The 27,602-nt window shown below is 47.7% G+C and overlaps 1 protein-coding gene across 1 annotated transcript; it reads right to left on the bottom strand.

The window, feature by feature from the left end:
• Positions 1-160: 160 nt before the first annotated feature.
• Positions 161-27,602, bottom strand: LOC124476707 (AP-3 complex subunit beta-2). The gene is made up of 28 exons (XM_047034007.1): positions 27,460-27,602; positions 18,758-18,833; positions 18,161-18,235; positions 17,766-17,861; positions 17,407-17,567; positions 17,197-17,263; positions 16,807-16,989; positions 16,260-16,454; positions 15,168-15,265; positions 13,946-14,000; positions 13,717-13,788; positions 13,530-13,592; positions 13,305-13,437; positions 12,923-13,032; positions 12,490-12,666; positions 12,091-12,277; positions 11,637-11,755; positions 7,872-7,986; positions 7,467-7,638; positions 7,097-7,271; positions 6,841-6,925; positions 6,614-6,720; positions 3,952-4,180; positions 3,653-3,737; positions 3,420-3,517; positions 2,985-2,996; positions 1,925-2,063; positions 161-1,313 (listed from the first exon to the last, which is right to left on the bottom strand). Exons 1-28 carry the CDS (start codon positions 27,570-27,572, stop codon positions 1,127-1,129), a joined length of 3,384 nt encoding a protein of 1,127 aa, XP_046889963.1. The 5' UTR covers positions 27,573-27,602; the 3' UTR covers positions 161-1,126.

Raw genomic sequence — 27,602 nt, 5'->3', positions numbered from 1 at the left:
GACTAGTAATGTAGAGTGGAATATATTACTCTCACAAATATAACGATTCAGCCTTAACAATCATATTACCAGTATTGAAATGAGGGCTGTATTGAAAAACCAGCTGACAAAGGCTTGAAGGAAATATCAAAATAACGAATTACCATCTTTTCCTAGATTCTATATCCTGTCACAATATTGATCATATCGCAGTACGTTCCTGTCTGACAAGGCCTTGTGAGTTGGTATTTTTCTGCATGCTACATTCTCGCTCACTTGAAACATGGTCAACTGTCTAACGTGAGGTTAAACACATACAGTATGTGCAACTCTCTTGCAGCTATATTGTACATCATCAGCCGTTCTGAAACAGGGCTATAACATGATATACTGAGAACTCAGGCTAAAGGACAAACTGAATTTCTATGCCTGATTGTCATTGCAAATTGTACACTGCAATAACATTCTGGATTTCATGAGGACTATGTAAAGTTGTAATTTGTTCTGGTACCCAAATGCAAAAATATGTATCCAAGTCTAGGACTCTTAAGCTCAGGTGGGGGCATGGCTGTGTATGTGAGAGCTGAGACGATACAAGAGCTATAAAGAAGTGGGGGTCACAATCCAACACCAGGGGGTCATTACTGGGTCACCAGGGGGTCATCACTGGATCACCAGGGGGTCATCACTGGGTCACCAGGGAGTCATCACCGGGTCACCAGCGCGTCATCACTGGGTCACCAGGGGGTCATCGCTGGGTCACCAGGGAGTCATCACCGGGTCACCAGGGAGTCATCACCGGGTCACCAGCGAGTCATCACTGGGTCAGCAGGGGGTCATCACTGGGTCAGCAGGGGGTCATTACTGGATCACCAGGGGGTCATCACTGGGTCACCAGGGAGTCATCACTGGGTCAGCAGGGGGTCATCACTGGATCACCAGGGGGTCATCACTGGGTCACCAGGGAGTCATCACTGGGTCAGCAGGGGGTCATCACTGGGTCACCAGGGAGTCATCACTGGGTCACCAGGGAGTCATCACTGGGTCAGCAGGGGGTCATCACTTGGTCAGCAGGGGTTCATCACTGGGTCACCAGGGAGTCATCACTGGGTCACCAGCGAGTCATCACTGGGTCACCAGGGGGTCATCACTGGGTTAGAGCCTGAAGGATGTCCTTGACCAGCATCGTACCGATCACCATTTTCTCACAGTTAACTGTCAGCTGGGCAGCACCTTCCTGTCTGGCCACCACAGTGACCAGCACCAAGCTGCCACTGGTCACGGTCTTGGCTGCAAACCTGTGAGTCGGCATAGGGGGAGGAGGGACAGGAGGTCTGAGTTCAAAGGTCATAGTGTAAAAGAGTGAAATCAGAAAGACAGAAATAAAGAATAAAGCAGGCCAACAAACAAATGTTAATCGACAAGGTTTTAGCACAATAAAATCACAACATTCACTACACTCTCCTCAAAAAGCATGCCATGAAGTATTTTGTTTTGTAATTGAGCATTTAACAAATGTAAAAAACATTTTTTTAAATTGTGTAAATAATGCTTTGTGAAAAGCCTCACTTGTGACTACCACAACCCTAATTTGCACCCCAACACTAACCACCAACATGGTGTTTTGACGTACAGTAGACTAACATGGCTTCACTGCTGTTACATGTGGACTCGCTATACTGGAAAATACCTTGTTCATGCACTGGCATGCAGTTAGCAATACTGTCAATCTATATCCTTTTTGCAGGTTTCAGATTAGATTCAATATGTCAACAGAAATGTCTCCTTCTTAATATGTTAAACCTAGTTTTCTAGGTTGGTAGTTCCTGACAGGATGAGACCATTTAGGTCCAGAGGAAGCAGGTGTCCCTGCCTGAATGAAACATGCACCCTGCCCCTGAGCATGTAGCGCTGGGAGCCAAGCCCAGTCGTGGTGCTCTCTCACCTGCACTCCCTGTCGGACCCACAGGGCACGCGGCCGAGGCTGGCGGCCGTGGTCACCCTCTGGACGATGGTGTGTTCACCCTGACACCTCTCCCCCAGAGTCAACTTCTCTGAGATCTCGTTCATGCCCATCAGCTGACCTACAGCGGGGCACAACAGCAGCTGTCAGTCTGGGGAGATTCACTGACATCGCTGTTCAGTACACAGCAAGGTCCAGGTTTTGCTAAAGATACTTGATTAATGTAAGAGGTAGCAGGGTTATGAAGACTGTGAATGTGTGTACATTTCCAATTTCCTGGATTTTGGAAAGAAACAATGACCTTCATTTTGATATTCCACATGAAACATTTAACTTAATGAAGTGATACATAAGAAATCTGCAATGTATTAAAGGCTATTGACTCTAATGTTGAGGGAACGTGTAAATGTTACAAAACTAGACTAATAAATCGAACGGTCCAAACTATTCTCCTGCCTCAGACACATTCAGACACATTCCAATACTTGTCCTCACATCCAATTTCTCAGTTGATATGTATATAGTGGCAGACAAATTTGACAAATATCCTCTACTTGATTTCAAAATCTGATGCATGAAACTTGAAAGATGCCCCCCCCTCCTCACACCAATCAGAAAAGCTCCACTTGATGGACCAGCATGTTAAACTCTAATGACCTATACTAGTTATTCTCTAGACACAACAGTGTTATGCATTCATGAGTTCAGATAAACAGTGCTGAGTCTCATTCTGCAGAATGTGTGGTGCTGGGGGGTTGAGGATGAACAGTAGCAGACACCCAGTGAACGAGCATTCCTAGTCATTCCTGGTTGGGGCTCAGTGTGAAAGCCTTCTGAGATGCGGGTTAGGTCTGGGCAGGTTGATTTGCTTGATCAGTGAACTGAAAGTGCAGAATCATTGTCAGGCATTAAAGGGGAGGATCAGCTTGAAGCAATGAGGGGAGGTTAAGGCGGGGGGAGGGGGCGGAGTCTTGTGTGAGGGTGACTGAGGCAGGTGGCACACAGACAGCCAACGAGAACAAGTCTATCAAAGGAAACTTACCTCGACACCTCTCTATTGGACCAGTATCAAGAGAGAGGAACGGAGCATATGACACATATTTAAACACAAAAAAACCATGGTTGACTTGATTTCAAAACCTTGGCAAAGGTTAGTAATGACATCCAGACGATGTTGATATGGACCAAGGTTTCATGGATGATTAGGTGACAATGTTGGGATATTATGCCTACTGACTACACCAGTGTGTGTGTGTGAAGTTTGGGGACGGATGTATTCTGTAAATCATTCAAAAGAAGAATGTTCCAAATATGGTTCATAAAATAATATAAACAGTGATCATGTATTTGACCGTTTACGGAATCGACACAAAATGTGGTGTTAGTTTAACTGGAAAATAACAACAATATAAAAACAACTGTGACATAAATCATGTTGTGTTTTGTATTTTGTTGCCATTCTGGTTCCTGTCCTCACCTTGTTCCTTCTTAAATTCATTCTCCGTCATGAAGACAGGCATCATCAGCTCTCCCACTGGGGGCTGGATCGACACAAAGAACTTCTTGGTGTGAGTGCTGAAAGCACACAAGAGGAGAGAAATGGTCAGCGCTCTTCTGGTGCCCTGACCTGCAGTGTTCCTGTAGCCTGACAGAGAGCGTGCTGCGGTGTTCCTGGAGCATGACAGACGTCCGGGGAGCCTGTTGTCTCACCACAGCTGGAAGTTTGCAGCTTGCGTCGAATCGCAGAAATCGATTCCCATCACCACTGTAACAGTCTCACCAGCTGGTAGCACCTCTGAAAAAAGTTTACAAAATCAAAATTAAATAAGAGTATAGTCTAGCTAGCTGTGACCTTCAAAATAAGATGACTTGAACATGTATTTCAACAGGCAATTAAAACAGGAAGTGAAATCCCAATTGTAGAAATGAACGCTTGATATTCAATTTTGTACACACATGGACAGAATACAGTTTGTATTGCATTGATTTATTTATAACACTTGACTAACCGATTTCTGTGAACTCTTTGATTCTCATGCCAGACTGTAGCTTGGCGTCTTCCACATGCAGGTTCTTGGCCTCGGTGTTGGCGCTGTTGGTGAACTGGATGTGCACGGCCACCATGTGAGGGTCGGGGCTGAAAGGCTGACGGCTGAAGCAGTAGTCCACTGCCAGGCCCTCCCCAGTTATGCGGTGAAGCAGCTCGTAGCTCCTCAGGCCTCCAGAGGGGGTGATGGTCTGTGAGAGTCAGAAGAGGAAAGAATCTTAAGTTTTGCTGGTCGAGATTTGACATCATCAGTTTGCTCGTTCTCAAACTCAAGCTGATGACCCCCAGGACTAGTTGAGATAATCTGGTGTTCCCTGGCTGCCCTCTCTGTGGTGTGTGTCTCTCCTCTGGACATAACTGAGGGGATTAGATGATGAAAGTCAAATTCACAGAAGCAGTTGAATCAGTCCTGCAGAGCTTCGAGGGTTAACAGTCTGGATAAACAGAAAGTATCCAAGGGCCACTTCTAAATAAACAGCTTGACTGAAAAGCAACATACACAAAGCTCTTTAGGACTAAAAGATGACTTAGTTTGGGGTGAACATGTGAAAACTTTGCCTGATCTATTACAAATGTTATGCTACACCGCCACCTGGTGGTATAAAACTATCACACTAGACACCAAGACCCTGAGATGCTTTGCCTGGTTAGCTGAAACTTAGCCTATAGGAAAACCTATCTAGGGGGATGCACTGTAGGTGGCTGGTACATAACCAAGAGATGACACGAGGTATAAAATACACAACATTCTGTACACACCATGTATGTGAATATTCTGCACATGCAGTAAACATGTCTGTCCTGACAGTGCGGGCAGGCAGGGTGTATCTACAGGGGACAGAACGCTGTCTGACAGTGCAGGGAGGGTGTACCTACAGGGGACAGGACGCTGTCTGACAATGCAGGCAGGGTGTACCTACAGGGGACAGGACGCTGTCTGACAGTGCAGGGAGGGTGTACCTACAGGGGACAGGACGCTGTCTGACAGTGCAAGGAGGGTGTACCTACAGGGGACAGGATGCTGTCTGACAGTGCAGGGAGGGTGTACCTACAGGGGACAGGATGCTGTCTGACAGTGCAGGGAGGGTGTACCTACAGGGGACAGGATGCTGTCTGACAGTGCAGGGAGGGTGTACCTACAGGGGACAGGATGCTGTCTGACAGTGCAGGGAGGGTGTACCTACAGGGGACAGGATGCTGTCTGACAGTGGGGGCAGGCAGGGAGGGTGTACCTACAGGGGACAGGACGCTGTCTGACAGTGCAGGCAGGGTGTACCTACAGGGGACAGGACGCTGTCTGACAGTGCAGGGAGGGTGTACCTACAGGGGACAGGACGCTGTCTGACAGTGGGGGCAGGCAGGGTGTACCTACAGGGGACAGAACGCTGTCTGACAGTGGGGGCAGGGAGGGTGTACCTACAGGGGACAGGACACTGTCTGACAGTGGGGGCAGGCAGGGTGTACCTACAGGGGACAGAACGCTGTCTGACAGTGGGGGCAGGGAGGGTGTACCTACAGGGGACAGGACGCTGTCTGACAGTGCAGGGAGGGTGTACCTACAGGGGACAGGACGCTGTCTGACAGTGGGGGCAGGCAGGGTGTACCTACAGGGGACAGGACGCTGTCTGACAGTGGGGGCAGGCAGGGTGTACCTACAGGCGACAGGACGCTGTCTGACAGTGCAGGGAGGGTGTACCTACAGGTGACAGGACGCTGTCTGACAGTGGGGGCAGGGAGGGTGTACCTACAGGCAACAGGATGCTGTCTGACAGTGCAGGCAGGGTGTACCTACAGGCGACAGGACGCTGTCTGACAGTGGGGGCAGGGAGGGTGTACCTACAGGGGACAGGACGCTGTCTGACAGTGCAGGCAGGGTGTACCTACAGGGGACAGGACGCTGTCTGACAGTGCAGGGAGGGTGTACCTACAGGGGACAGAACGCTGTCTGACAGTGCAGGCAGGGTGTACCTACAGGGGACAGGACGCTGTCTGACAGTGGGGGCAGGGAGGGTGTACCTACAGGGGACTGAACGTTGTCTGACAGTGCAGGCAGGGTGTACCTACAGGGGACAGAACGCTGTCTGACAGTGGGGGCAGGGAGGGTATACCTACAGAGGACAGAACGCTGTCTGACAGTGCAGGGAGGGTGTACCTACAGGGGACAGAACGCTGTCTGACAGTGCAGGGAGGGTGTACCTACAGGGGACAGGACGCTGTCTGACAATGCAGGGAGGGTGTACCTACAGGGGACAGAACGCTGTCTGACAGTGCAGGGAGGGTGTACCTACAGGGGACAGAACGTTGTCTGACAGTGGGGGCAGGGAGGGTGTACCTACAGGGGACAGGACGCTGTCTGACAGTGGGGGCAGGGAGGGTGTACCTACAGGGGACAGGACGCTGTCTGACAGTGGGGGCAGGGAGGGTGTACCTACAGGGGACAGGACGCTGTCTGACAGTGGGGGCAGGGAGGGTGTACCTACAGGGGACAGGACGCTGTCTGACAGTGGGGGCAGGGAGGGTGTACCTACAGGGGACAGGACGCTGTCTGACAGTGGGGGCAGGGAGGGTGTACCTACAGGGGACAGGACGCTGTCTGACAGTGGGGGCAGGGAGGGTGTACCTACAGGGGACAGAACGTTGTCTGACAGCGACAAGCCCTCCAGGTCCGTCACCAGACTGCTGGACAGGAAGTTGTTCACAGGCGTGACTTGAGGAGATGGGCTGGGCTCGACTAAGGAGAGAAGGGATTACTGTTAGCTCCATCCAACTGAATTGTAATTCAACTTTATTTAGGATTAAATCAAATTTAACAAGGACATGCTCTTTATTTCAGTTTTCACAGTTGGCTTACAGTCATCAAGATCCAGCAGGGACATCTCTTTCTTCTCCTTCTTGCTCTCTTTTTTGGGTGGTTTAGAAGGAGGTTTAGATAGAATCTGGAAAGGAATCAAGATATACTAATAACAAATGAAAAATGTGTACGCATGTATGAATGTGTTAAATGTTAATAGTATGGTGGTGTGTGAGAGCATGTGAGAGGGTTAGGGTTATGTTGCTGTGAGACGATGTGAGAGGGTTAGGGTTATGTTGCATCAGAGAGCTCGAACCTTCTTCTTCTTCTTCTTCTTGTCAGTCTCAGACTCCGACTCTTCTTCTGACTCTTCTGATTTGCTGCTCTCTGATTCGCTGTCCTCTTCTTCCTCTGACTCAGACTCGGATTCTATCTTCCGTGGCTGAATCTTCCTCTCTGGTTTCCCCTTCTCCTCTCCACTGCTTTGCTCACTGAGAACAGACGCTCGCTCGTTAACAAAAGGTTCATTTCACACAACCAGATCAGGTGTTTGTCCTCAACATCGCAACAAAAACGGACCCTGAACGAAACTAGTAAAAACCACTACAAATTCCACAGCAGCACTAACTTACTACTTTAATGAAACCAGTTGAACTCATGTATGCATTACTCATTATGTATTCTACCTTTCGCTCTCTTGCACTGGTTTCTTAACCTCCTTTTTTTTCTTCTTCCTCTCCTCCTCCTCATCTTCCTCCTCTTCGGACTCTGACTCGTCTTCGCTGTCATCGCTCTCTGACCCAGACGCGCTCTCCTCACTGCCGCTGGGGCTGGCAGAGCTGCTGGCCGTGACAGAGTCTGGCAGGGGGGGGGGGCAATGTCTCAGGCATCATGTATACCAGCACACATACAGTGCCTGTTGTCTACACCACCTTAAGACCACAGCTTTTAACACCAAATGCACATTTTTACTTTTTAATCCACATTCACAGACGTACAAGCACACAGCTTCTGTAATTGTGTTGGCTCCATGTGTGAAAGTTTGTAACCGTCTAAGGTGACATTGTCTGGTGAAGTGAGTTGTGTTTTACCGGAGTCAGCTGACTCTGTGGCCCCTGACTCTGCTTCTGAGTCAGAGTAGAAGGGCTTCTCCACCTTCTTCTCTTTCCTCTTCTCTCGGCTGCTGCACTTGGTCCACTCGGGCACCTGGCAGAGGGTCAGAGGACGGCCTGTCAGCGGGCACAGCTAGGACTGACACACAGGCTGAAAGCACACCTGAACAGAGGGTGAAGCATGGCCATGAAAGCTTCTCCTTAGCGCACGAGTCACGCCACAATGCCACCCACAATCTGCGTGTGCTTGTGAATCCACAATTTAGTTCCAACATAAAGCAGTCTAGAATCGGTTCACCACCACTAGGTGGCAGCACAAGGCGATGCCTTCATGGCCAGTTCTTAACGTATTGTACTGGGAGCAGTTCCATTAAGGGAAGTGATGTCCTTGAGGAGTTGTCAATTCCTCCCACACCGAAAGATATAACTAATTAAGAAATGGAAAGAGATATTCAATCAGCAGCAGTTTACAGTACCACTGCAGTAATGCATGTCTGTGTCCATCCACAACAATACAAAAACACTAACATGAGACCTGAGGCTAATGGTGTGGGAGGAGATTCAACACTACTGAAGGATTCAGTTCTTTAATGGCAGAGACACAGTAGAAGTGTACTGTGTTGGGGGAGCTAAGCACGAATAGCAACTAAGATAGCTTGGGGTGAGGGGGGTCAAAAAGCACGTAGGTTCAAAGGTTTTGGCGCTATGGGTGGAGCTCCAAAAAGACAGTCTAACTAACTCACACTGGTTAGAGTTGTGACTCTTTCAAGCAGCGTAAGAACCTGGCAGACGAGGAAAGAAAATATTGGGATGGAGGTGAGATGAGAAACGGAAGAAAATTATCAAAGAAGTTGAGAAGGAGAGAGAGAAGATCACAGACAGGGAGAGTAGTCGCACTGGTTACAACTCTGTATGAAGCAAAACAGTGTAATATTAGTGTCACTTAGAAATATCAGACAGAAAGGAACTGTTTATAATCAAACTAATTATGTTTTTGAACCAAAGATCATTAACATAAATGAGTTACCTTAATATTATAAATAACGCAATTAAGGATTACTGTAAAATAATACGATTAGCATATTGACTAAAGCTTCTCATTATTGTCATATTCTCATAAGACTAATAATTATAGTCAACTATCTCTCACATTGGGATTTGGTAAGTATCATTAAAGTATGTTCATTTTGTAACCTGGCCAAGGCAGTGCCACCTAGATGGAATTATTTAAATACAGAATAAATTCAATGGTGAAACATGGAGACATGAGGAACATGAAGAGTCGTAAGGTAAAGGCAGATTTCTACATCAGCGGTTTACACTGTGTCTGTCTTCCAAGATGTTTCAGTGGAGTGCATTTACATCTATTGACAGTCCCAAACCCTACACAAGCACATTCATCTTATAATTTACACAATGCAGCAGCTATCATTCTCAGTGGAGCAGAGTTGTGTTGATGCTCAGGATTATGAGCACTAGGAAACAGCTCGAAACAGCCTTCCCTTCATAAAGCTACATGCCCTGTCTGCTTGTGGTCCACAGAGAGGCAAGGGAAGCAATAACCATCAAAACACTCATCCTAAACTGGGGGCACTTCTCCCAAGTCTCTCGAGGCACAGAGAGATAAAGAATCTGACGGCAGAAAGAAGAGAGAGAGATAGAGAGGGAGAACAGAGAGAAGAGAACAGAAAGCGAAAAGGACAGCCATTAAAACACTGCAATCCCAAACAGGAGGGCACCTCTTGCCAGTCTCTCTCAAGCTACAGAGACACAGGCTGAACACGAGAGAGAGAGGTAGAGAGAGAGGTAGAGAGAGGTAGAGAGAGGTAGAGAGAAAGGTAGAGAGAGAGGTAGAGAGAGGCGTAGAGAGAGGTAGAGTGGTAGAGAGAGACGTAGAGAGAGGTAGAGAGAGGCGTAGAGAGAGGTAGAGAGAGGTAGAGAGAAAGGTAGAGAGAGTGGTAGAGAGAGAGGTAGAGAGAGGTAGAGAGAGGCAGAGAGGGGTAGAGAGAGAGGTAGAGAGAGGTAGAGAGAGAGGTAGAGAGAGGTAGAGAGAGAGGTAGAGAGAGGTAGAGAGAGGTAGAGAGAGGAAAAGAGGGATAGAGAGAGGTAGAGAGAGGTAGGGAGAGGTAGAGAGAGGTAGAGAGAGGTAGAGAGAGAGGTAGAGAGAGGTAGAGAGAGGTAGAGAGAGGTAGAGAGAGAGGTAGAGAGAGGTAGAGAGAGGTAGAGAGAGAGGTAGAGAGAGAGGTAGAGAGAGGTAGAGAGAGGTAGAGAGAGAGGTAGAGAGAGGTAGAGAGAGGTAGAGAGAGAGGTAGAGAGAGGTAGAGAGAGAGGTAGAGAGAGGTAGAGAGAGGTAGAGAGAGAGGTAGAGAGAGGTAGAGAGAGAGGTAGAGAGAGGTAGAGAGAGGTAGAGAGAGGTAGAGAGAGGTAGAGAGAGAGGTAGAGAGAGGTAGAGAGAGGTAGAGAGAGGTAGAGAGAGGTAGAGAGAGGTAGAGAGAGAGGTAGAGAGAGGTAGAGAGAGAGGTAGAGAGAGGTAGAGAGAGAGGTAGAGAGAGGTAGAGAGAGGTAGAGAGAGAGGTAGAGAGAGGTAGAGAGAGAGGTAGAGAGAGGTAGAGAGAGGTAGAGAGAGGTAGAGTTAGACAGTGGTTAAAACAACACTGCACTCCCAAGCTCATGGGGCACCTCTCGCCAGTCTCCTAGCAAGCCGATCCTCCCCTCGCTGGTGGGAGTCCCCTCCTCCAGCTGTGGGCCCAGGCACACGGAGGGACAGACCAATCAGAGGGAGGGGGAGACCAATCAGAGGGAGAGGGAGACCAATCAGAGGGAGAGGGAGACCAATCAGAGGGAGGGGGGAGAGCTTCCATATGTCCAAACAATAAATACCACTTTACACTTGAAACCTCAATAGAAAATCTGCCACACCGATGAAGACATGGTTACCACTACACCATGCGGGCAATGTGAAAAAGCATTGTACAACGAACAGTTTACAAAGCAACCATGATTACCAAATGTGAAATCCAAATCAAATGTATTTAGGGGGGGGGGGTTATATAGAAGCGTGAGATACAGAAGATTTGATTTGAAGTTCAGCATTTGGGCCACATCGTAAACATGACCGGATGGCACATGGAATGCAAATATGGAAATGTTATGGTATATGTGAGTGCTTCCTGATTCACCATCCTTAATTAAGACATAGCGCATCATGTAGCAGAGCATGACACGTCTGAAGAAGGTTTGAGATGTATTTAAAAAGAACTCACTGCTGGTTGACAGTCAGCTTACACCATCACATGTGCCATTAGCTCAAACAGGTGATTTCTCACCAATGGAGGGGTGTTTGAGTGTTCACTGCCCATTGGAGGCCATGGCAGCAGAGGGGTATGGGTAATGTAGTTCATTTGTAAGACACTTGTCGTCTAAAGCTTCACATCAGACAATGACTGCCATCTTTCACCGACCATACAGTTAGCTATGGATCAGTGCTATGTGCAGAAACATTTCTTTGGAGATGTGTGGGAGCCAATAGGGATGAAGTGTCTCATGGATGGCGTTATGTGAGGTGTGTGTAGGTGAATGAAAGAGAGGTGGGGGTGCTCCCCTCCCAGGCTGTGGTCCTCCCAGAGCAGCACCACTCACCCCCCCCCCCCCCCCCCCCCCCCCACTCGGCCCCCCCCCGGAGGCCCCTGAGGGCCCCCTGTCTCTGAGTGTTACTGTTCCCACTGCACGCACAGACTCCTTCACCTCCACGTTGCGCACGGAGGGGTCAGGGGCGGCGTTGGGCCAGTCGGACAGCTCCTGGTAGCCGCCAGCCTTGGTGTTCAGCAGGTGAGACAGGGAGCCCAGCTGGAAGTGGTCTCGGTCTGGACAGACAACCCACACATTGATTAATCCACACAGAACATGGGCAGCGACTCATCAGGTTTTCTGTAGAAAATATGACACCATAAACATCCACTGAAAGTGGCAGGCTGTGTATATTTTGTATATTATATATCGAACACAACATGATGTGTTAAGTATGGTGTATGTATGGCAGAGGAGGTTGTGAATTTCTGTTCTTTTGAGGCAGTTCACAAACTCGAAATCACCGCAAACACATTTATTGTGGTTGAGTTGAGTCTAGGGTGAGACTCAAACACAATTATGTTTAAGTGACTGCCTAGTAGACAATGCTTTTAAGAGTGAAAGAAGCTACCCTTAAACGGAGACTCGAGGACTGGCGCGGGTTTGAGGGCGAGGAACAGCTTCTTGGCGTGCTTGCTGAGGGCTCCGCTCTTATCGGTGGGCACGATGAGCTGGCGGATGAAGCGGGCACGGTCACGGATGTCATAGTTCTGGTCGTATTTAGCCAAGTTCAACACGTACTGAGTCAGCAGCTTGGTCTGTCAGAGGAGGAGGAGAAGAACAACAGGATGTGAGAAAGTGAATTTTCCTGCATGGTGGAGAGCTACTTTGTCAGAGAGACACAGTGAGAGACAAAAGGGGACATAATGTCACTTTTTGTATACATTTATTATATTATTAAGTGCGTTCTGACCACAATATTACTTTAGCAATTCCACATCCAATCAAACGTGGGTGTGAAAACCCTCACCTGTTTGGAGTTAGTCAGGTAGAGCTTGGCAGCCAGATTGATGATCTGAAGCTTGACAATGTCCTCCTCATTAGTGAATGTCTTGGCCATTTTGCGGAGGACATCTGGGGCGATCTTGGGTACATGCTCACAGTACTCCCCTATGAGCCACAGAATGCTGGCTCGCGCCATGGGCACCTAGCACACAGAGAACAGCATCTGGACTGTTAGAGCATGAAACAAATGCAACATGCCTTCTGTTTACCATTTCATTAAATCAGTTCTCCTCCTCAACTAAAAGTTCTCCTGAAAATAAAATAAAAATAACTAAACTTTACTACCCTGGCTGAAAATGTAACATGAAAATATCAATGTCAACATGTCATGCATCATATGGGTGACTTGTCACAGGTTCACTGATCCTGACGGTGGTCAGCCAGGTGGCATACCTCACCTGAATGTTGTCAGTGAGTTTGGCCATGTGCTTGATGATGTCGCTGTGCTGTTCTGGCTGCATCTGCAGTAGCTTCTTGATCACGACCACAGACTCTGCCACCACCAGCTCTGCAGGACCAACACACATGTTTAAAGGACTCACTTACACTCATGCATTCAACATGCAACAAAAGCTGATACATTGATTACAACGGCATCTGGTTTCATTTGTAGTTGGCAACAGAAGGTTCCGTCTTTAGAAATGACACGTCTCCAGTTTAGTTTGTGACACAGACCTGAGTTGTCCTAAAAGGCAAACTGAATCAAAAGCCAGTGAGAGTCTGAGGTGAGATAGTGAGAGAGACTGAGGAGTTGCGTAACTCCAGAGGCATCTGACTCACCATCGCGGTTGGACAGCAGTTGGACCAGGCCGTTCAGACACGTGTCCCTAACCTCCCCAATGTTGGTGGCACAGCGGCCGATGGCTTGGATGGTGGCAGCCACAAAGTCCTTATCCATGCTTTTAATGTATGTCTGACAGAAAGAATATGAACACGTATTAAACGTATAGTAAACCGGGGAACACCCTCTTCATGGCATTACAACTGGTAAACAATGTCACTTACCTGGAATTCTCTCAGAATCGTTGATATATTTGTCTCATTGGCCAAGTTAGTCAGCACCTCCAGCTGCCGAGCAAGTGAAAAAACATGATTCCAATTGTCCTCATGCACGTCCCAGAACAAGAACTATTTATGTAAATACACGTCATACAAAATTAGCAACATCATTTTAGCATTAGGTACATGTTACCTTCAGAACTTTGATCTGTGTTGGGTCAGTGGAGCGGATGTAGAAACTCTTCAAGTAAGGTTCAAACATCCCCTACAACAGGAAACGTCAACATAAAACTATGTTTTTTATTTTTTTATTAAATAAAATCCAAAAGCAATGTTCTTGGACTCTGCACACCTCTCTGATGGATATTCTCTGACTGTACATAACCCTGACACTAACCCAGACAGGATGTGCTGTGACTCACCCTTCTCTTGATGCTCATGGTAGCCACATTCTGAAGGACAACATATTGGACTTCGCTACAGGGGGAGAGGAGAGAGAAGCACAGTGGGATTTCCCCTGACTCATCATCGTATGACCAGCCCCTTTAAACCATCAATACAGAGCAGAAACCTGACAGACACAATGACACAATGCCATTTGAACATTGGCTATGTTCAAATGTTTCTCTTTAATTTATAGCATTCTCCATGGTCTGTCCTTGTTCCTTTCATGTTTTGCTTTCTGTGGTCTAATATAAAGTAATGTTCTTTCTTGACAGGTTTAAATTGAAATGCCAGTCAAAGACACAAAAATGAAACTAAATGTCAATTGAATTTTGAGACCGAGAGCAAAATCTGTCAGGGTAAGGGGTAAGGTTTAGACAGGAAGAGGACCGCTTCCCAGGGAGAGGACAGCTTCCCAGGGAGAGGACAGCAGGGAGAGGACAGCAGGAGAGGACAGCAGGAGAGGACAGCAGGAGAGAACAGCAGGACAGGACAGCAGGAGAGGACAGCAGGAGAGGACAGCAGGACAGGACAGCAGGAGAGGACAGCAGGAGAGGACAGCAGGACAGGACAGCAGGACAGGACAGCAGGGAGAGGACAGCAGGAGAGGACAGCAGGAGAGGGCAGCAGGACAGGACAGCAGGAGAGGACAGCAGGAGAGGACAGCAGGGAGAGGACAGCAGGGAGAGGACAGCAGGGAGAGGGCAGCAGGACAGGACAGCAGGGAGAGGACAGCAGGGAGAGGGCAGCAGGACAGGACAGCAGGAGAGGACAACAGGAGAGGACAGCAGGGAGAGGACAGCAGGAGAGGACAGCAGGAGAGGACAGCAGGACAGGACAGCAGGAGAGGACAGCAGGACAGGACAGCAGGAGAGGACAGCAGGAGAGGACAGCAGGAGAGGACAGCAGGAGAGGACAGCAGGACAGGACAGCAGGAGAGGACAGCAGGACAGGACAGCAGGAGAGGACAGCAGGAGAGGACAGCAGGGAGAGGACAGCAGGGAGAGGGCAGCAGGACAGGACAGCAGGAGAGGACAGCAGGACAGGACAGCAAGAGTAGACAGCAGGGAGAGGACAGCAGGAGAGGACAGCAGGAGAGGACAGCAGGACAGGACAGCAGGGAGAGGACAGCAGGGAGAGGACAGCAGGAGAGGACAGCAGGAGAGGATTGTGACACTGACCCAGTGACCCCTAACTGACCTGTGACTCCTCATGAGGCGCACCAGGGCCTTGGCGATGACCCCAACCTCTGCCTTAGGGGCCAGGTGAAAATACAGCTGAGCCACAGCCATCACCACCTGGGGAGAGAGACAGAGAGAGAGAGAGACATAGAGAGAGAGAGAGAGAGAGAGAGAGAGACATAGAGAGACATAGAGAGAGAGAGAGACATAGAGAGAGAGAGAAAGAGAGAGAGAGAGAGAGAGAAAGAGAGAGACATAGAGAGACATAGAGAGAGAGAGAGACATAGAGAGAGAGAGAAAGAGAGAGAGAGAGAGAGAGAGAGAGAGAGAGAGAGAGAGAGAGAGAGAGAGAGAGAGAAAGAGAGAGACAGAGAGAGAGACAGAGAAACAGAGACATAGAGAGAGAGAGACATAGAGAGAGAGAGAGAGAGAGAGAGAGAGAGAGAGAGAGAGAGAGAGAGAGAGAGAGAGAGAGAGAGAAAAAGAGAGAGAGAGAGAGAGAGAGAGAGAGAGGGGGGGGGGGGGAGAGCATAAGACAGTTAAAACATGCTGAATAATATTCAAGTACATAAATATAATAAATAATGAACTGCTGCTATAAAAACATTGTAGTGTAGTGAGTATACAGGATACATGGTGGTAGTGTGCTCAGTAGTGAGTATGTAGTGTGCTCAGTAGGGAGTATGCAGTGTGCTCAGTAGGGAGTATCTAGTGTGCTCAGTAGTGGGTATGTAGTGTGCTCAGTAGGGAGTATGTAGTGTGCTCAGTAGTGGGTATGTAGTGTGCTCAGTAGGGAGTATGCAGTGTGCTCAGTAGGGAGTATGCAGTGTGCTCAGTAGGGAGTATGCAGTGTGCTCAGAAGGGAGTATGTAGTGTGCTCAGAAGGGAGTATGTAGTGTGCTCAGTAGGGAGTATGCTATGCAGTGTGCTCAGTAGGGAGTATGTAGTGTGCTCAGTAGGGAGTATGCAGTGTGCTCAGTAGGGAGTATGCAGTGTGCTCAGTAGGGAGTATGCAGTGTGCTCAGTAGGGAGTATGCAGTGTGCTCAGTAGGGAGTATGCAGTGTGCTCAGTAGGGAGTATGCAGTGTGCTTGGTGGTGTAGGGTACTCACGGCTGCATTCCGACTCTGCAGCAGTGGCTTGGTGTTCCTGAGCAGCAGCCGATGGTCTGGGTCCATGACGTAGGGCTTCCTCTTAGATAAGGCTGCTGGCTCCGCCTTCTTCTGTTTCTCTTCCTCATCTTCATCTTCATCATCATCTGAGCCATAGAACGCCTTCTCCCCCCCTGCCTCCTCCAGAAGGGTCTCCTGCACAAGCAGGTGATAAACAGGCAGACATAAGCAGACAGACAGGCAGGTGAGAGACAGGCAGACATAAGCAGACAGACAGGCAGGTGAGAGACTGGCAGACATATGCAGACAGACAGGCGAGAGACTGGCAGACATATGCAGACAGACAGGCAGGTGAAAGACAAGCAGACATAAGCAGACAGACAGGCAGGTGAAAGACAGGCAGACATAAGCAGACAGACAGGCAGGTGAAAGACAAGCAGACATAAGCAGACAGACAGGCAGTTGAGAGACAGGCAGACATACGCAGACAGACAGGCAGGTGAGAGACAGGCAGACATAAGCAGACAGACAGGCAGTATACACTCACGTTAACATTAGGGTTGAGGAACTGAGTCCTGGCGTAGCGAGTGAGCATGTTGATGATGACCACTTGGCCCCATTCCTCAACATCGATCAACAGGTTGCACAGTTTGCGGTAGTTCTTGTGGATCAAGTCGATGCGCTCTGGACAAACCTCCTCGAAGGCCATGACAACGCTGCCAGCAACCAACTACTCACAACAGAGCACAGGGCAAATGACTGGATAAGGAAAAGACCTCACTGACATCTCAGTGACACTACATGCATGTACTGTACGTACAATGTGTATTTATCCTCTTGTTATGGCTTTGCATATCTTTTTTCATAATACATATTTCAAGTTAGTACTTATTAACCTCAAGGTAACTATTGTCAAAATCCTATGTATTTGACGTACCGTGGTTTTATCAGCAAGGAGCTTCTCAATGACCTCAATCAACTGATCTTTTTGCTCAGGATCCAAGCTGAACATAGACAGAAAACAGCATCATAAGCAGGCTGCTGTGTTAGTAACTCCTACACAAACTAGAGTGTTACTTTGCCTGTTACTTTTGGTTCCATTCCTACGTAGGTTCTGTAGGTGGTTCTACAGCTGTGGACCAGGTACCTGTACAGCTTGGGAATGGCGTGAGCGGCGGTCTTCCTGACGTACGGTGACATGTCGGACGCCGCCTCCTTGATAGCCAGCATCATGATGGGCACGATGATGGTGACTCGGATGCTGGACAGCACGCGCAGAGCGCTGGCCCTGATCAGCTGGTTAGGGTCCTAATCACACGCAGCACAACCAAACAGAGGAGCAACTCAACAGGGCAGCAAGCAAACCCTTTATTCCTTTAACAGTGGCGGTTACAGCCCAGAAGGTAAAGCTTATTCCACTCAACAACACATATGACCAGTTCATTTCATAGTACAACACTGCAGGAGGACAGATGACAGTGTGAGACTGCTGCAACTGTGACTGACCTTTAACCCTCGCTGGAATGTGGAGATGGAGAGCAGGGCCAAGTCCTGCTGCTCTTCAGCATATCGCACCAGATACACGTAGACCAGCTTCTTCACCTGAGGCCCAGAGAGAGAGGAAGGAGAAAGAGAGATGGAAAGAGAGAGTGAGTGAGAGACAGAGATGGAGAAACACACAGAGACATGGAGAAACACACAGAGAGATGGAGAAACGCACAGAGACATGGAGAAACACACAGAGAGATGGAGAAACACACAGAGAGATGGGGAACACAGAGAGGGAGAGAGAAAGACACCAAAAACAATGACAAACAAACAGGACTCGCTTTGTTAACCCCTTCACCCATCTTTTGTATTTCTAATCTTTGCTGGAAAACGTGATGAGGACTGTGAGCTACCTCAATGTTCTTGCAGGCCACGTTCTTCACCACCGCTGGGAAGAGATCCGAGGCATTCTTCCCTCTTGCTATCATCTGTGAGGTACACAAAAATCCATAAACTGTTATGCTGTTTGTTAAATAAATATTATACAAGGATTTCTATTAAAATTTACATTTCCTTACCACACAAAACATACAGAATATATACAGTATATCTATGTAAATGAATTACAAAGGCACTTACAATTACAAACCTGTTGATAAGTATAGCAGCTAAAAGCAGGGTTTGTCAGACTTTTAAGGTTGACACCAGAAATGGAAACTAAATATGCCCAACAGTATTTTCTCTCCAGTCCTCCATCTCGTCATATGAATAATACAACACATCTGTAATGCTCCTGTAGTACGAAGCTGACACCACTAATGAATATTTAACACCCGAATGTGCGTTCCCAGTCTCTTACTTCTGTCCTCTCTAGCATGAGACTCTCTGCCCACCCACCACCCCAATGTGCCCAAACGCAGGTCTGTGATGTTTGTGTACATGGGTGAGTGTATTTAAGGACTACCTCATCTAACAATGTGGCGATGATGACAACAGTATTGAATACTTACAGCCACAATCCTTTTCATGGCTTCGAGCTTCAGGGAATCTTTGTTGCTGTCCAACATCTCCTTCAAGTCATCGTGTCTGAAGGTACAAAAGAGAGACAGTAGCTACTTAAGTTACTTCAAGTAAACAACTATATCATGCTGCGCCTGTCCTTCATTCATCTTGAGAACATTCTTGCCTTCGCTAAAGATTCAAATCTCAATACAGAAAATTCTTCCTGGAGCAGGCAGGGGTAAATAATGGCATTAGTAGCAAGTTTACTGCTGGAAATGACCATGATGGTCCCAGTATTATGTCTCCTAGGGGTGGTTGTGCGTTTCCTTTTCCTCCTCCTTGAATGAACAGCCCTGTGAGCCCCAGATGTTGAAGCAGTGCCCAGTGCAGTGCCCAGTGCAGTGCCCAGTGCAGTGCCCAGTACAGTGCCCAGTGCAGTGCCCAGTACAGTGCCCAGAGCAGTGCCCAGAGCAGTGCCCAGTGCAGTGCCCAGGGCAGTGCCCAGAGCAGTGCCCAGAGCAGTGCCCAGTGCAGTGCCCAGTACAGTGCCCAGAGCAGTGCCCAGTGCAGTGCCCAGTGCAGTGCCCAGTACAGTGCCCAGAGCAGTGCCCAGTGCAGTGCCCAGTGCAGTGCCCAGTGCAGTGCCCAGAGCAGTGCCCAGTGCAGTGCCCAGTGCAGTGCCCAGTAACACTGCAAGTTAGAAGGGAAGTTAGAACCGGTTTCACACAGGGCTGTCAGTGTCTATAATGACCTGCTGGGCTCTGGGGCCATTTTGGGAGCTAAGTGGAATCCCTGTAAATAGCATATCTCATCTGCCGTGTCACTTGATGTGAAGGGTCATGTGGTCCACAGCCAGGGGGATTGGTTCATCCATCATGTGAGACTTGATGGTGAGGGGCGGGCCAGTGTCCTGTGTGCACAGTAGTGTCCCAGTTTGAGATGAGACCTGACATGATGTTTTGTCATCGCCCCTCTACTTTGATAGCACACTGAGGGATGTCGACAGTTTTTCAAGACAGTTTGAAAGGTACATTATAGCAAAACACTGGAAAACGTACATGTGTAGATGAGGATACCTAAGAAAAAGATACCACTCACTACTGAATACGTTTAAATGTTTCTGAGACATTTTTCAAATAGATTTTCAAAAGTATCCACCAAAACAGTGTAAAATGTCATTCAGTTAGGAAACAACCCCCATCTAAGACTCAACACAGTATTCACCTAGAATAATTAGACAATTTAAACCAAAACTACAAGGATGGTTAGAATAATAGGCCTATGATAGTCAGTCAAGAATGCATGTTCATTGTTCATGTTTATAGTTCTATAATGCCTCTTTGTTCTGTCGTTGATGTACCAGCTTAATCTGTCATTATTTGTTCTCAGACAATATCCTGTATTTCATAGAGTTGTCAGTGGTAGTGAAGGACTGGGCCTACACTGTAGCCTCTGCAGCAGGGGGTGGGCCAGGCTGCAGGGCATCCCCATCAGCACAAGTACAACTGTCAAACTAGGGCTTCAGATTTGTAGGCAATGGCATTGGCCAGGCATCTCCTAAAATCCAGCAAAGACTACATCCCCCAGGGAAACCTCCCAACATTGTATGGCAGTTTATCAAGCTGACACCATGCAGCAGGACAGACATCAGAGACCTCATAATGTACTGCCCCCCTCCACCCTGCTCTATCCCCAGAAAGCACCTTCAGAAACAATGAAGACCATAAACTATTGCGATGGAAGCAAACAGAAGGTATCGGGGCTAATTAAAAGATTCCCCTTGAGATCAAGTCCTCTGTCATTTGTGTGTGTGTGTGTGTGGGGGGGGGGGGAAATAAACAGCAATGATATCTCTACACAACTCTCAACTCGTTTGAATAGTTTCCAAGGCAACAAATAAACTCAATAAATTGTAGAGGAACGATTTCCTTCCTCCCCACATTGGCATGGTTGTGGATGCAGTTGTTCTAAGCAGGTCTAACCAGACAGACAGAGACAGACAGAGAGAGACAGAGAGAGAGAGAGAGAGAGAGAGAGAGAGAGAGAGAGAGAGAGAGACGTTTTAGACGGGCACGATGTGGAAGGAAAACCCCCCTTGTGGTCTGTCAGTCACACAGGGGATCACCTGTCAGTCCTGTCCTTCTCTCTCCCACAGTGTCACACAGGGGATCACCTGACAGTATGAGGTGGCCCGTCGTTAAAACACAACATCTTTGGTCTGGTATTACTGCTTTTTACAGGGCTTAACACTGTTAAGAGAAATACAACATTTTGATGGACTCTACTTGACTGCTATGAAGAGAGCTACACCAGACCTGAAGACATCCAGGGAATGTTGGGGATCATATCAACTTCCAAAACAGATGTCTGCTCCCAGTGAGAATGCTTAAACACGAGTCACCATTAGCAAAAACGTGTTCCTGGAATGTAGTTTAATATCTCCACTGCCTGGGACATCTGTCTTCTTGAAAACATATTTTGCACTCCAATACTTATGAGAGTTAAGCTTTCCTGTGAAACCAATGTTGGTTTACTTAAGTGAAAAGGCTCCACAGATAACTGTAGAGTCTTTAACATGACACTTATCTGTGATGGTCAGGCTAGCTCCTCATCTATCTGGCTGAAGGACTAAGGTCAAACCCTAACCCAGGCAGGAAACTCTGAGGGGTGCTGTGTCAGTCAGCAACATTGTCGTAATAAACACACCCAATCATTCTCAGCGATGTTTACAGGGCAGTTTATTAAGACCAGGAAGCCTTATGCTGCTCAGATATTCCCTCAAAGTAAGAACAACATTACCCCACCAGCCCAGTCTCCACCCTGAGTTCTGTCTTTGCCAAACCTGTCAGAGGGAACGATGAACATGTAGCTCTCTGCCTCTGATGTGAGACAGAATATCAAGTTGGGTTTCTCGGGCTGAAAGCAGGAGATGCTAAACCCACACCTGTCTCCTGCTGCTCCATAGGCTGTATGTGGGCCCACATTCCAGGCAAATTGCTGATCAAAAAGTGAGTAAGCTTACCTAATGAGTCATCCTGATCATTAGGAAATGAACTCAAGTTCCTTGAGTCAGACATCAACAGTAGCATAATTATTCCAGTTACAGAAACATTAAGACTAATCATTAAAGCTGAGCTGAGCCTGAGAAGAGTATCAAAGATTCAACTGCAGCCGTGTTGCAACATTCATCGGGAGCTGAAATTGCTTCTCTCCTGAGGAGAGAATCCCTTCCACTTCACACTGAATACTGTACTACATTTTTCTGTCTCTCTTTCTACCTCTGCTAGCCTCACAGGCCTGATCTTTAATCAAATTGAAATATCACAAATCTATGGAAGTTGTCAGTGATTTGTTTTCTGTGAAACATGGCTACCAGCCTGTCTATTCATGTTCTCTAAGTCTCGCCCTCACCTGCACACAGCACCACTGACACAGTGAGGATGAATGTTGAAGAAGTCCTTCTCTTTCTGCTTCTCCTGCAACAGGTCTTCTGATACCCAGACAGGATCAGGTTCCTCTGAGTGGAAACCCTGACCTACTACCACGGCTCGATTTCTTTGGACTTAGTCTTGGCCAAAGTCTGAAGGTAACAATACAATCCTGAATTATTCAAGTCTACTGAAGTATTGGAACCCTAGATGCATTCATTAGGGGTCAGGTTACCTGTAACTGAAGCAGTAAGATCAACCAAACCTTCCTGACCAATCAGAACGGTCTCAGAAACTGAAGTGATGTCAGAAAGGGTTATGTGAATTATAGACTTTAAACGTCAACTAGCAACCTTTGTAGCTACAGATGCGGTCTGTAAATGTTTATCATTATAACCCCCAAAATCAGTCAAAGTTATGCCTGAGTTATGCCGTCCTGGCTAGCCTACCGCAGAGGCTGGCTCTGGGCACTGGAACCCCCACCTCCTCCACCCTCTTCCAGATGGGCCGGCTCTTCCTGGTCTCCTCCTCTTCCACCTCCTCCTCTTCCACCTCCTCCTCCAGAGCGAAGGTGGCGTAACTCATCAGGCTGCAGGGCATTGTACCAGTTCTGCTGGATCCCATCTGGGGTCAACACAGGGCTCTTGGCCTCCTCCTGGCCCTGGACCTGGCTCTGCACCGTCTTCACCATGTTCACTGCATTCACTGGCAGCTGCAGCAGCCTCTGCATGGTCGTCATCCTCCCCTGTCCTCAGGCTGCACCGCTCCAGTAGACCCCAACAACAACAAACCTGTTGAGTCCCCGAACTAAAACGACCCTGGCAGAAGATACAAGGACTTTCCGGGGTTCAGACCGCTCCCATGAATTGCACCTCAGTATGTGTGGTGCCTGGTGTGTCCATACGAATCAAACCAGGGAACTTTCTTAAAATGACGTTGTGACCAACAACACTTTGTCTTCCAATCCTGATAAGGATATATCTAACAGGAGCTTTTTCCTCTCCGACGGCAGAATGATGCGTTGGGTGCCAGCTCTCGTCTCGCTGGCTACTGGGTTCTGCTGGGAGCCAGAGCAGAGGAAGAGGGTGATTCAGAGCCGCCTGATGGAGGCCGTGCAGTTCACTCTGTTTTACTCCTCCTATCTTTCCTTCCTTCTGTCGTTCCTGTTGTTGTCTCTCCAGAGAGAGAAGGCTTGTTCTGCCTGCTCAACGTTCAGGCGTTCGATGCTATGCTCTGACGGCAAAGCAGCTCTCTCTCTCTGCCTCATTCACTCCCTCTCTCCCTCGCCACGTTACCACTCCTCCCTTTGCCTCTCCACTCCTCCCCTCCCTAACCCTCCATCTCATGCGCATGCTCTGTTTCCACCGCTGGGTTCAATGCCATCACTCTCTCTCTTCAGCTACTGGCCTTCTCTCACCTGCTTTCTTCTTCTTTCACAGCAGTGATATACAACAGCAAGGACTCTCTCTCTCACTCCCTCCCCTCTGCCTCTCTCATTCTCTCTCTCTTATTCTCTGTCTTTTATTCTCTCTCTCTTTCTAACCAGTGAATAGAGATGGACTGTGGAACGTTATTGCCTTGAGGATGTGTTCATGGGTGGCCATGATCACTTTAAAAGCAGTACTGTGCAATGTTGCAGTTCACTCCTGTGTACTGAGTACTTGTGAGCACACTCTCACGTTAGTCACAATGGTCTGTACAGAGTGCTGTGCTGAAGCAAAGTAACAATAAATAACGTGTCCATCTAGGGTCGAGGTACTGGTACTAAACCATGTACTTTCGTAGGGACTGAGAAGTCAATAGTCCTGCACTGCACAATACCCACAGTACACCCATATCCGTTTCATTAGTGGGGTAAGTGAGTATACCATGCCCACTCTTTTCTCTCACATTCCCGGGGCTGTAGAGGCCAAACAATATAACCATTTGACCATGCTGAGGTACAGGGGGGTCTGTGTTCTGGACACAGGGACTTCGACAAGAACCATTCAGACCATCAGATAACACACCAATTGGTTCCTGGAAGCACACTTTATCTAAGAACAACTGTTTGAATGTTGTCATTCATTCACGAGAACATTCTTAGTATGGAGTGTTACTTGCATGTCTACCCTAGTAGAACCTTACAGAGTGTTACTTTTATGTCTACCCTAGTAGAACCTTACAGTCATTCTGCCGTCCTCTGCCTGCTGGATCATGTGTCCCCTCCCCCACAATGTCTTCCCTAAACCATTTTTCACCAGGTTGCCTACAACAGTGACAACACGCTTCTGTGCACAAACAGCAGGGTTGAGCAGCCTCTACCAGAGTCCAGCCACTCTGAGCAGCCACAGACAGCACCTGCTGTTAAACAACTGGATATCTGGGAGAGCACTGGGAAATAACTGGGAGAGTACTGAGAGAGAGTACAGGTACATTATGGATTTGACCTAGTTGGATAAACTATTCAGTTCTAGCCAAGTCACCGTTACCACAAGTTACCATTGCAAAACAGTCATATTCTGAGTTTCTCAACATTCAGCTGAACTAAATGAGCAAACCAATATGGCCGAACTGCAAGTTCATACTGAATTGTCTGAAAAATACTGAAGAGGTGTAGATGGAGGCATAGCAGAGACATGTTTTTCACAGGAGAAACACTGTCAAAAACTAAATTAATGACATTTTAGAGGCAGGGTGTGACAATTAATATATGATCAAGGGGAGCAAGCAATAGAGCAGACATAGGGAGAAAGAGAGAGAGATAAGAAAAATAGAAACAGACAGAATCAATGCTGCTCCTTTTCCTGCCCACTACTGCTGTAATCACCTCCGTGTGACGCACTCTTTGACTCATTTCTGAACGAAACAACGCAGCACATCAGATCTAACAGTCCGAGACTGACGAGGTCCCAGACCCACGAAGCCCCAAACTGACGAGGCCCCAGACTGACGAGGTCCCAGACTGACGAGGCCCCAGACTGACAAGGTCCCAGACCCACGAGGTCCCAGACCCACGAGGCCCCAGACTGACGAGGCCCCAGACTGACGAGGTCCCAGACCCACGAGGCCCCAGACTGACGAGGCCCCAGACCCACGAGGCCCCAGACTAACGAGGTCCCAGACTGACGAGGCCCCAGACTGACGAGGCCCCAGACCCAGGAGGCCCCAGACTAACGAGGTCCCAGACTGACGAGGCCCCAGACTGACGAGGCCCCAGACTGACGAGGCCCCAGACCCACAAGGCCCCAAACTGACGAGGTCCTAGACTGACAAGGCCCCAGACCCACGAGGCCCCAGACTGACGAGGCCCCAGACCCACGAGGCCCCAGACTGACGAGGCCCCAGACTGACGAGGCCCCAGATTGACGAGGCCCCAGACTGACGAGGCCCCAGACCCACGAGGCCCCAGAGTGACGAGGCCCCGGACAGAGGGTGGTGAGGGGAATGTGTTGCTGCTACAGTTGAAGATGCAGGGCCTGAAAAGGCAATGACTTTCATTGTTTCATTTGATTTAAAAATATACATCTCACCAACCCCTTGACCAAAAAAAAGAAAAGGAAGTACTAACAATAATTACCAAAACTTTGCTCAATCAGGCAACATATTTAGTTGACAAATTCGATTAGATTAACAGCTGGAACCAAGATGTCACATCATAGCACAGTGTAAACCACCTAGAGCAGCGCTCAACATGGTGCACTGGGCACGTTTCCAAGGCAACAGCATGCGGAGAATGGTGTGTCACGTTGGTGAAAAGAGACCAGCCCAACTGGGTAGTCCCCTTTCCACCTGGGTTACTTTGGCCAAAGCAAACATGGACACTGGATACCCTGGTGGGTAATAATGACACTGGCTGTTAAACCTACTAATGGGTTGGATCTGTATTCGTTTTTTTAAACCATAAATAGTGTCTGTGTGTCATCAAACTCCATTAGCTAACCATTCATAATACTCTGTTGTCCACTATGCTTTCCTGAAGACTAGATGTCATGGTTACCGGTCTAAGTGTGCTTTCTGTATTCATTCGGTTTCAGATTAAGTCTGTCATTGGTCACGTGTAGGCCTAAACCTTGATTTCGCAATATTAATTTAATCCACGCTTAATAACCAGGACTGTAACTAAGCGATAGATTGCTGCCCTCTGTTGGTGAAAATGCCTCACGGCACATTCCATGTAAACAGCACTGTGGTTTTACAATGAAGAGTATATACTGTAGTGTAGATAAAAACGTGTTTAAAGACAGACTACAATCCACAAAAATCTATTAGTATCCTCCTAAAAATAATTTTGTTCCGTTGTAAAGTGAACTACAATAGAAATCTAGTGCTAAATTGTTATCACCATCTAGCGTTAATATTAATGTTGTAATGTCTCTTCAAACAACCGATATTTTCCCTTTCACCTCTAGCGTGAATTTGCCGAGGCTATGCTATGCAATCTAAACTGTTTCACGCCAAAGTGGCCAACTGCAGAACAAGTTCCGGGTTGTGAATTGATATAGGCTCAATTTTGGTCTGTGATGAACGCATATGGATTACTACACTGTGGTGCTTCCGCCTATATTTTGACCGTTAGGTTAAAGATATTCGTGAAAGAAAATACAAAATATATCAAATATTTTAGGCATACCTCAGCCAAAACATTTGACTTCAGCACCACCGGCGCTGTCCAATCGAGAGGTACTGAAAATGGCCCGGATGTCTCTCAAACAATATGATCAACTATTGCCTTCCTATTGGCTGCTACGGGAAGCATTTATTATGATTCTAATGTATTATGCACATAATATGTTAGAAAAAAAAGGATATGAACAGTTAATACAGGCCTGTATGCAATTTAAACGAACAGGTTACCGGTTAAACATTTTTGGCCAAGACGTTCAATCAGATTAACGTAGCTATAGGCACACATTTTAACGATATGACAAACAATCACGCCTGGTTGTACCCGTTAACCATGGAACACAACGTAAAGGCTAGTTTTGTCAAGTAGTCTATTAGCCCACACCAAATCACAGCGAGATTTAGTTAGCCATGGGCCAGATGGCCTGCGCAGTAGCCTACACCGCCAACACACAGACATTAAACGTGCAGCTTGTGTGAAGTCATATAGGGCCTAATGTGAATTCTACATAACTGCATGTTCGTTTTTTAGAATTATTCGTCTACCATAAACCCAGCCTAGCCGCTTCCTTTTCATCTCGAGACGCAGGAAATGACATCTGCACCTCCCCCATTCATTGCAAATGATATTCCAATTTGACAACACACAACCTCAGAAAGCGCTTGTTTTTTCATACCTTTTGTAGTCCGAGGAAAAAATACCTCCACTAGCCGGATCGTGGCCATATTCGGGCTCACCGACACTCGAGGACCCCCCCTTTTCATCGTTAAAACCGGAGCTAGCAGACATTTCTCCTTCAGAACACAACGATGGAGATTT

The sequence above is a fragment of the Hypomesus transpacificus genome, chromosome 14 (assembly GCF_021917145.1).
Source record: "Hypomesus transpacificus isolate Combined female chromosome 14, fHypTra1, whole genome shotgun sequence".
Taxonomy (NCBI): domain Eukaryota; kingdom Metazoa; phylum Chordata; class Actinopteri; order Osmeriformes; family Osmeridae; genus Hypomesus; species Hypomesus transpacificus.
Note: the sequence above shows the minus strand (reverse complement) of the source record. Positions and strands in the feature narration are given on the sequence as shown.